Source organism: Bos taurus, chromosome 3 (genome assembly GCF_002263795.3).
Source record: "Bos taurus isolate L1 Dominette 01449 registration number 42190680 breed Hereford chromosome 3, ARS-UCD2.0, whole genome shotgun sequence".
NCBI lineage: Eukaryota > Metazoa > Chordata > Mammalia > Artiodactyla > Bovidae > Bos > Bos taurus.
In genome coordinates, this window is record NC_037330.1 from 9,281,985 (window position 1) to 9,292,355 (window position 10,371).

General features: G+C 54.9%; 2 protein-coding genes and 1 long non-coding RNA gene across 4 annotated transcripts in view; 2 read left to right on the forward strand and 1 right to left on the reverse strand.

The window, feature by feature from the left end:
- LOC101902818 (uncharacterized) overlaps window positions 1–2,914 on the forward strand; it is a 6,451-nt gene extending 3,537 nt beyond the window's left edge. Inside the window, exons 2-3 of the long non-coding RNA XR_009493828.1 lie at window positions 1,934–2,114; window positions 2,585–2,914. This is a non-coding gene — a long non-coding RNA (uncharacterized lncRNA). The remainder of the gene's footprint in view (window positions 1–1,933; window positions 2,115–2,584) is intronic.
- VANGL2 (VANGL planar cell polarity protein 2) overlaps window positions 1–9,303 on the reverse strand; it is a 27,894-nt gene extending 18,591 nt beyond the window's left edge. The window contains exon 1 of one of the 2 annotated variants that reach the window (XM_010802762.4): window positions 8,670–8,907. The gene's annotated coding sequence lies outside the window, so the exon portion shown is untranslated. Of the gene's footprint in view, window positions 1–8,669; window positions 8,908–9,048 lie in introns of those variants that run through there. The other variant, NM_001205875.1, reaches the window with a different exon arrangement.
- On the forward strand, window positions 8,464–9,687 carry LOC104971425 (basic proline-rich protein-like). The gene is made up of 2 exons (XM_010802810.2): window positions 8,464–8,631; window positions 9,241–9,687. Exons 1-2 carry the CDS (start codon window positions 8,464–8,466, stop codon window positions 9,685–9,687), a joined length of 615 nt encoding a protein of 204 aa, XP_010801112.2.
- Window positions 9,688–10,371: the final 684 nt, after the last annotated feature.

The window sequence follows — 10,371 nt, forward strand, 5'->3', positions numbered from 1 at the left end:
CTCGGCCTGGTACTGCATCTGAGGCAGGCCTTTCTGGCCTCCTTGTTAGAAAGACCTCACTGACACTGTGACTCAGGCGTGCTCCTCTCAGAGTGAGACCAGGTCTCTCCCTGGCACTCCTTCCAGACTCTGGCTCTTGAAACAGCCAAGACTAGAAGATGGCCAGGACAGGAGAGAATTCACTGGCTCCTGCCCTGTCCCTTCTTCTCTCCAGTGACATAGGGACAGAGACTGGACAGGCCTCAGCTTGTTGAGATAGTTGAGACTGAAGAACCCCTTGCCCCTTGCCCCTTCCCCTCCCCACCCAGCAACCACTCCTGCCTGAGGATCTCCACGTTTCCTCTTCATTCCCATCTAGCCATGCATCGGGGACAAGCCCTCCATCCAGAAGGCCCATGCTGGGTTCTCTCTACCACAAAAACAGCTGAGGCACAGAGTGGGCCAGGACCAGCCCCAAGCCCTAGACCAAAAGGGGGTTTCACCCCCACCCTCATTCCTGTACCCTGAAAAAAAACACCAATGTCCTTAAGTGACAATATGGTCCAGGGGGCCAGAGAGAACAGTTGGATCTCAGTGGGCCGAGGGGTAAGAAAGAGCTGGACCCAGGAGTCTAAAAGCTGGCACCGAGCCCCGCCCCCGCCCTATAAACCCAGCACTCTCCCAGGGCAGCCCCAGACATGAGCTCACCATCCTGAGAGCCCTGGGGCAGGGGGCACGATCCCTCTCCTCCCTGGGCTGAGTAGCAGGGGAAGGCCCATGCTTGGGTCACCCAGACAGCCCATGTGGCTGTTCACCACCAGACCCCGGTGCAAGGAGCCTGCCGGGGAGAGGGGCAGGGGAGCCTCAGACTGGGCTCCTGGCCAGGATACCTGAGCTGGCGTTCTAGCTGAAAGGAGCTGGGGGAGCCAGAGGCAGGCCTTTCTCCATCTACTTCCCTCACTTCCCTCTATCTCAAGCAAGGGGGAGGCTGAGTACCCTCCAAGTCCACAAACACACTTGAACACAGATACACGCACGTGCACCCCCACACTCGTATTCCCCCTCGGAAACCTGGAATGGCTCCTGACTGCCCCACCCAGCTCCACCCGCCCTGGCCAGGCAGGTTCTGTAGAGACCTGCTCCGCTTTCTCGCCAGCACCCCCACCCCCACCCCGGCGCTCAAAGCCCTGCTCCCAACACACTGCACACAAGTACACGCATGTTGCACACACACCACAGCGGTCCATTCCCTGACTCCCCCAGACCCATTCCCAGTCCGTCTGGAAGGGAACCCTGGGTGGGAGGATGGAGCATGGAGCAGAAAGGGTGAGTAATCCCTTTGGCATCTCTCCCAGGGGCAGGCCAGAAGGGAGTCGGATGCTGAGCTGGCGAGAAGGGAACCAGGGCTTCTAGGTGGCTGGGTCCTCTGTTTAATTCTCACCCATGAGCAGCCCCCTAATTCCCACCTGCCAGGCTCTGAATTTCTTCCTCCCTCAGCTGGAGCAAAGGCCCAACCCCTGTGTGCCCACCAGGGAAGCTGTGGAAGAGTCAGGCAGGAAAGCAGGCCCCGTGAGTTGTCCTCAGGGCCAGGAGAAGGTGGACCATGGCGGGCAGACAAGCTGGGTTGACCCAGAGGCCATGCCTCACCCTCTTCTCAGCCTGCTCTCTGAGGCGGGCCCCAACCTCCCCTAACCCTGAGACCTACAAAGCCTGCTCACCCAGCCGCCACCTCGGGGTGGGGTCAGCAGGAATAGAAAGCAGTTTCTCAAGATGAGAAGTCAGCCACCCTTAGGTCTGCACGTGGATGGGAAGAGCTGTGGCGTGGGGACACAGGCAACAACGGCTGGTTTGCGTGGCAAAAGCAGCAGGGTGCGAGACGCAGTGTGACTAGGGACAGGGGTGGCGGACCCGGGTCTCCCCGTTCTGAAAATCTTTTCCTCCTGCTTCATTCTAGGGCCTCTGACCTGGTAAATCAGCCAGTTCCTGACTAGGAAAACCACGCCAGCTGGAGGGCCCAAGCACCAACCAACCTCCTCCATCTTGACAAACCCACAACCTGAGGTTTTCACTCTTTCGGAGGAGCCTCAACATGCCCCAACCCTTGTATCTGCCACCCCAATCCTGGAGTAAAGCAGGTGACAAAATAAGTGTTTCTGTTCATACTCGGTTGCTTTTTAAGTCACTGCAGTCACACCTCCTCGGGCTCAGCACCTGCTTCTGCGCACCCCCACTCCCCAGACTCCCCACACAGACACACCCTCTCTTCTAGCCAGAGTGGGGGAGCCAGGAACTCTCTGGTGAAACTCTCTGGGGTCTGAGGGATACTGTTAGGGAGTTGCTAGAAAACTCTCCAGGGAGAGCCAGGCCCTTCCAAACAAGACTCCATGGGTCACGGTGCTGGAGCCCCCACGTGCGAAGTGACCCAGCAGAGAGGAAGAGGCCAGCCCCCGAGGACGTTCTGTCCAGGCGGCAGGCCTGCCCCAGGCTGTGCCGGCAAGCTGCTCCACCCGGGAGACCCCCATTCTTCCAGCAGACTGACACCCTCTCTAAGGACAGACTTCTTTTACATCTCAGGCTGACATCTGGACTCATGTCTGCTTTTCAGGAGACCGGGAAACTATTCAAGTTCAAGAATAAAGGCAATAATGAACAAACCTGAACACATGAAACGAGAGGATGGAAAGGCGGAAAGAGCGCTTTAGGGAATGGAAGAGAAATGACATCAGACAGACCTGGCACAGCCTCTGAGGAGCTACGTAATCTTAGATGAGACCCTGGCCCTCTCTAAACCTCAGTTTTCTCACCTGCAAAATGGGGATAATGGTGACAACTTCAGAAGGTTGAGGATTCAACAAAATAATGTACACAGAATATCACAGAATCAAGCACGAAATAGATGCTCAATAAAATGTTGGTTTCCCACCTCTTTCTCCAATAGAGGGTGAGCAGCCAGTTCCTTTCACTCACTCCCTGTTCCCAAAACCTCACTGTGAGAAGTAAGACCCCACCCAGAATAAGACGGAACCAACACTTTGGCTACCGTGTTGGCCTCAGCCCCTATACGACGGCTGCTCTCTAACCTAGACCACACCCAGGTCTGAGAGAGCAGCCAAAACCCCTCATCCCACACTCTGCCTCTTTCCTCGGAGGCTCCTGGATCCCCCAGCCTCTCTCTTCCCTTCCCTGCTTCCACATTTAGAGTGAGGCAGGGCCTCGCTCTAATCACCTCCTTCTCTCCTGCAGGTGCTAAGCCCAGCGGTGCGTGGAGCAGTAGAAGGGGCCCCCAATCCTCACGCCCCACTCAAGCCCCCAGCTTCTTCCCACTCTCCCCTCTCACTGCCCCACCCTGATTACCAGGATATCCTCAGCTCTGCTGATTCTAAGCCGCTTCTCCCAAGCCCGTTCCCAGCTGTCATGTCTGTAATTACCAGCCTTGCCAGGGGCATCAGACAGGCACGGCAACACCTAATTTCCAAAGTGCTCTTGGAAATTAAGTAGAGGCCATACCAGGCCTCTACTCTGTACCAAGCAGGGTGGAGAGAAGGATGGAGGGATTCTTCCTGACCCACCTCATTTCCCTCCAGAACACAGGAGAGAAGGTGACAGAAGGCTGCCCAAGCCAGATCAGCAAAAGACAGGATTAAAAAAAGGGAAGGCTTCTGGGGAATGGGTGTGAGTAGGATTTACTCCCAGGCCTTTTCCTTCATCTCTGCTATCAAAATCTCCCCATGAACAGGGTTACCCACCTGGAGAGTGTGAGAGAAATTTCAGGTCAATTCAGAGAGAAGGGAAGTCAGTGCCCAATAAAACAAGAAGATGGGTACCCACAGGGAAGACGGCAGATGCATAAAGGAGGGAGCTGCCCAGGAAGGAGGAAAGAAAGCAAGTTTTAAAAAGTCCCATCTGCGACCCAGACTCTGAGAACACCCATTAACATCCCAGCCTCTCCTCTCCCTAATACCTCCAACCCCACCCACCACACAAGGCTTCGTCTCATAGGCAGGAAAACTGAGGCCAACCCCCCAGTTAATACTTCAGGATCCAGTAACACCCACCGCTCCCTGACACCCCTGCTCCTTCTTCCTCGTGCTCAGCCTCTACCTGCAGCGCCCTCCCAAGTCCCTCCCTGCTTGCCTAACTCATCCTTTAAATCCAGCTAAGGTGGACCCTCAGGGCTAACCCTGAATCTTCACTGGAAGGACTGATGCTGAAGATGAAGCCCCAGTACTTTGGCCACCTGACTTTAAGAGCCAGCTCAGTGGAAATGACCCTGATGCTGGGAAAGATTGAGGGCAGGAGGAGAAGAAGCCAATAGAGGATGAGATGGTTGGATAGCATCAACGACTCGATGGACATGACTTTGAGCAAACTCTGGGAGATAGTGAAGGACAGGGAAGTCTGGCATGCTGCAGTCCACAGAGTTGCAAAGAGTCGGGCATGACTTAACCACTGAATAACAAAGTTTGATCCACACAGTGGAATATCATTCAACCACAAAAAGAAGTGGAGGTATGATGCTCTAATGTGGATGAGCCATGAAAAAATTATGTTAAGTGAAGGAAGTCAGACACAAAGGGTCACACATTGCACCATTCCATTTACATGAAATACCTTGAATAGGTAAATCCATAGAGATAGAATGCAGACTGGTATTTGCCAAGGGCTGGGAGAAAGGGAACGGGCAGCAACCTCTTAATGCGTACAGGTTTCCTTTGGGGATAATGAAAGTGTTTTCAGAAAAAGGCAGTGGTTGCACAACACTATAGGTGTACGAAGTGCCACTGTTCACTTCAAAACAGCTGACTTTAAGGAATCCCCTGGTGGTCCAGTGGTTAGGACTCCATGCTTTCACTGCTGAGGGTGCACGTTCAGTCCCTGATGGGGGAACTAAGATCCCACAGGTTGCATGTGCAGCCAAAATAAATCAATAAACTGGCTAATTTTATGTTTTGTGAATTTCACCTCAGTTAAAAAATTTCCAGTGGTCACGTACAGTTATGTACAGTTGTAACAGTTGGACCATAAAGAAGGCAGAATGCCAAAGAATTGGTGCCTTCAGACTGTGGTGCTGGAGAAGACTCCTGAAAGTCCCTTGGACAGCAAGGAGATCAAACCAATCTTCAGGGAGATCAACCCCGAATATTCACTGGAAGGACTGATGCTGAAGCTGAAGCTCCAGTATTTTGGTCATCTGATGTGAACAGACGACTCATTGGAAAAGTCTCTGATGCTGGGAAAGGTTGAAGGCAGAAGGAGAAGAGGGCATCAGAGGATAATATAGCTGGATGGCATCACTGATGCAAAGAACATGAATGTGGGCAAACTCCAGGAGATGGTGAGGGACAGATAAGCCTGGCGTGCCATAGTCCATGGGGTCACAAAGAGTCAGACACAACTGGGCGACAGAACAACGACTTCCAGTGAAGGGCACATCTCCTCTGGGAAGTCTCCCTGCCACCCACAGCTGGACCAAGCACTTTTGCTCCATGCTCTGGTAGCCTCCTCAACACACCTCCGTATACTACGCACGGGGTTACAGTGAAGCGGCATGTTTATGCACGTCTCCCCTGTGAAAGCCCATCTTCTTCACCTTTCCATGCCTGTACTTCACACAGCACCTGGAGAGAGCAGGCAGTGCCCAACATGGTCTGCCAGAAGTGCAGGACCAAAGTCTAGTTCTGCCCCCCAACCCAGAGCCCACTCCCTTACTAATCATCCATCAGAACCTGAACCGTTCCAGTTATCACTTGGTAGGGCGTCCCAAGTGCCAGGCACTGTGCAAAGTGCTCTCTATTACTTCATTTAATCCTCATAAATGGGCTTCCCTGGTGGCTCAGTGGTAAAGAATCCGCCTGCAGCGCAGCAGTTGCAGGAGCCACAGGTTCCTTCTCTGGGTGGGGAAGATCCCCTGGAGGAGGGCATGGCAACCCACTCCAGTATTCTTGCCTAGAGAACCCCCATGGACAGAGGAGCCCGGTGGGCTACAGTCCGTGGGATCCCAAAAAGTCGGACATGACTGAAGTGACTTAGCACACACACACAATCCTCATAAACCTAAGAGGAAGGGCCTATTATTAACTCCGTTTTACAGGTGAGGCTTCAAAAGTTATCTAGGCTATCCAAGGTCTCAGATCTAGGAAGTGGCAAAACCAGAATTTAACAGCTAGCTGACACCCAGGGAAGGAGGCCCAATCTGGGGTGGGAAGATGGTGTCTTAAGACATCTAAGAGGCTAAGGAATGTGTTTAAGAACTTGCTCAATGTCCTAACACTTCTAAGTCCTAATTCCAGCCAACTCTGCTGGACTCTTCATTTTGGCCTCACAGTGTGAGATGCTCAGGTGAAAAACAGCAAAGAAGACTGGAGATCCACAAACTCAGGGGATGGGGGTGGGGGTCCCAGATGTCTTCCCTGTTCTGCTGGAAGCTTCTATATAAGTCAAGGTCATGCTTTCTTGACTGGAAGGGGTCTTGGAAACCAAATGAGCAAATAAAAGTCTGTCCTGCTCTAGAGCCAGGGAAGGGTACCCTTCCTCGGATCTAGAAGAAGCAGAAGGAGCCGAGGGGGGCATACCAGAGAGGTCAGCCCCCAGAAGAATTAGGGAGAGAGAGGGGAGGAGCAAGACAATGGGGGAGGAGGGGCCAACTCGACCACTAGTTCCAGTATGAAGTACTTTCAAAGGCGGCCTTTCCTAAGGTCTGACCACAAGTCCTCCTCCTTGGAAGAGCTCCCCACCCCCCAAACACACCAGTATAATATATCACGCATTCAGAGGACAGAAGCAAACAAGGCACCCCAGAGCACACTGTCCGGATTCAAGTGCCGCCCTCGCCCCTGGGGACCTTACCCAATGGACAGGTGTCAGGTTTGGGGCAATCGTGCATTTCTTTAATCCAGTCTTTTCCTTCTCTGCCCTACCTCTAGTCCCAACATTTTCTAACTCCTACTGCTCTTATCACGGGGACTTAAGAAAGGTGGGGAGCCCTGGGGGCTAAAATGCAAACATTCCAACTGCACATGCCCCTTAAGGACTCCCATTAGGGAATTACCCAGAGACCCTAACGGGCCTGTGCATTCACAGTCTCAGCTTCTAAAGCTGGATGCCTCGACCAGTTCCTCTGGCACGAAGAGGGAAATGACTGAGTGTGAGATATGCAAACAAGGCATGCATGCCCACCCTTCCCCTTCATCCCAAAAGAGAAATAATAACAGAGAGAAAACAGCCCTCAATGGGTGCTTGCCCCTTCCTCGACATAGGGACAACCGCCCTCCTGGCAAGTTGAGCCCCCTATCCATCACCCTCAGACCTGGCCCCAGATCGCATCTCCATCCCAATCATGCTTCTCATCAGTAAAAAGGGGAAAACTGTGAGATAAATCTGTACAAACTCCTGAAAAAACATCCCCCTCTGCTCTCCCCAGACCTCCCATGCCACCTTCTGAACCCCGTGCAACAGAGAACCGAAGATGTCCGGACCAGGTCTCATCCCTCCAGGCATGCTCCTTCCCACGCCTCTATCCCATACCAGAATCCCCAGACTCCTCAGAAACTGTAGGATCCCAGAGGCAGGGCAGAGTTGAGTGGGCTCTGAAGCAGCAAACTCCAAGGTGGCTTTATAGGACAAGTGGGGCCTGAGGGGGGCTGAACATGGGCTAAGAAGCCAAGAATGTGGCCTCTCCAAGTACAAGAACCTAACCTACAAGGGGGAATAAGAGGATATCCCTCTGATTCTTTCCCCTGACTTCTCCAATCCCTCAGACTCCCCTTGGACTACAACCCAAATCCCTATTCCGTATTCCCCACCACACACACAACCTTTATCTAGAAAAGCCCATTTCCCAAAACAGGTACCTCAGGGGTCTCAGATACTTAAGGCACTATCCTCAAAACCAGGGCAGGGCATCCAAGAAGCCTCAGAACCCCTCCAGACAGCCCTCCCTTTGGGCTCCCTGCCAAGAAAATCAGCCTGCAGAGGCAAGTGGCAGTACCCCCAACACACACTCAGAAATACACACACCACCTAAAGCAGGCACACGGTGGCACTTATCTATCAACACAGGTGGTACACAAGAGAACACAGATTCACTCACATCTCTTTCTAGTACACAGGTGTACACACACCTACCCAGTACACCCTATTCTGCTCTTACACACCCACCTTCCTCAGAACCTCTTTCCCATAAACCCCTCCCCAGTTCACACACAAGAGACACACACCCCTTCCCCAGAGTATACCCATAAATACATATCCTAACACACCACACATGCATGATCAGCTGCTCCTTGCGTGCACACACACTCAGGCACAGATAAACACCTTCATCTCCAAATCCAGGGGCCCACCTGCAGGGACACGCAGCATGTCAAGGCGCACACATACACAAAAACAAAAGAATCACGCACACTGATGCTTCACCAAGCCTCTAAAACTCACCGATGCAGAGCCCACAGCCCTTTAGACGGGTAAAGACAAGTGGAGAGAAGGATGCCGGCGCCTGTCCTCTGGGCCCCGGAATACAGTGCCGGGGTCTCCAGCCTCCAGCCCCATCCTCGAGCCGCACACACGCCCCCGCCACTCTCCTCGGGCGGCTCCCGGGACTCCACCTCACGCCCTGAACGCATACCTGCCCGGGGTCCTCCCCACACTCCTGAGGTGGGTATGCACCCCTAAACATCCTCGCCTTCCAGTACCTCCAGACAGCGATCCTTGCACTGCCTCTGCCTCCACCTCCAACACACACACTCCAGAGTCTCCAGCTCCAATCGGCTCCCCTGGGAACACTGAGGCCCCCGCCCCCGGCCCCGGGCCCAGGAAAGTCCCCGGCTCTCCAGGCCCGGGCTCCACCCCCTCCCCAAGCGCCCCTTCCTCTCCCCAAAGTTGGGGGGCACTCCGCTGTGCAGTGGGGGGATGGACCGGAAGGGGGTTACCCCACGCCCCCTTTCCCCATAAGCCACCCCGCTCGCTCCGCGGCTGGGCACCCCCTGGCCCCTTGCATGATTGTCCCTCTTTCTGTTTCTTTTTTTTTTTTTTTTTCAAACTTTGCTCGCGCCCCCGCGGCCCGGCACTCACCCGCCGCTGCGAACTGCCGGGTGGGCTCGGCCGGCGCCCGGCTCGGCCCGGCGCCTTTGTATCCGCAGCGTTCGGGTCGCTCCGAACTCCGCGCTCGTAGACGGGCAGCGCGGACGTTGGGGGGGTGTAGAGGGGGGCTCCTGAGTCCGGTCGCCCCCTTTCCGTCCCAGACCGCTGTCTCTTCCCCCTCAGGGCCCCGGGGGCAGGGGGCCAGAGGGGAATGGGGGGCGCTCAAGCTCCCATGGCGGGACCAAGGATCAAGGAATCAGGGATCAGGAATCAGATCGGGAGCCCGCGGAGGAGGGGGAGGGGGCAGAGGGGGAGGGGACGGGAGCCGAGGGGGTGCAGGGGGCGGGGGAGCGCGCGCTCCCGGGTGCCGCCTCCCGGCTGTTCCCGCAGCCGCCGGCCCGCCCGCCGCCGCGTCCATTGTCTGCGGCCCCGCTCTTCCCCGAGTCGCCACCTCCCCCCCAGACTTTCGCATCCAGATGCCCGGCGGCCCCCCAGGATCCTGGGAATCGGCAGCGGGGCTGTGACCCCGGCCCAGGACGGTGGTCTGGGAGATGCCTCGATTCCTGGCCTGGGCCCAGCCCGCATCCCCTCCTGGGGCTGTTTCCCTCTACCCGCCTGCGGGAGACCTAGCCCCCAGACCCTCGGGGATGGCGATGTTCAATTCTTAGTGCCACAGACCCGGCTACACGAAATCCAGTGGAATCTGGGACGTGGAAAGATTGAGTTTTACCCCCCGAGGGCTGCGAGAAGAGAAAGTCATCCTTGATTTTAATTACTGGCGAGAAACGCTCCCTTCTTGCCATTCATACGGGAGTTTTTCTGACACTGTCACCACCATATCCCCCCCGCTTCCCAAAATAATTTAATTACTTGGTGTTCTAGCTGCGAGCGGAGACCGCCCAGTCAGTCTGGGATGCTCTCTCATTAACACTTTTTTTCCTCCCCTCTGGTTTGAGCGTTGAGATTAATTACAAAGGGAACCCTGCCCTAGGGGAGTTGGGGAGGGGGGGACGACGAGGGCGCCCGGGAGTTTGGATGGCGGGGGAGAGAGGCCCTTCTCCCAGGAAACCTCCAAGTGTAAAAATGCGTTGGCCTGTCGAGTCCCTAACCCCAAGCAGGCAAGGCTCTCGTCCCCAGGGGTTTCACATATCCTGGAGTTCATAGCACTACACAAGGATTGTAGGGTATCACCAGTATCCAACATAATCAGGCATTCCTGCCTTAGAGTACGCCAAGAAACCAGTTAGGTTCATGAAGTTGGGTCATAATAGCTTTGAACCCAAAGAGATTGACCCCCATTACAAAAGTCTGGGT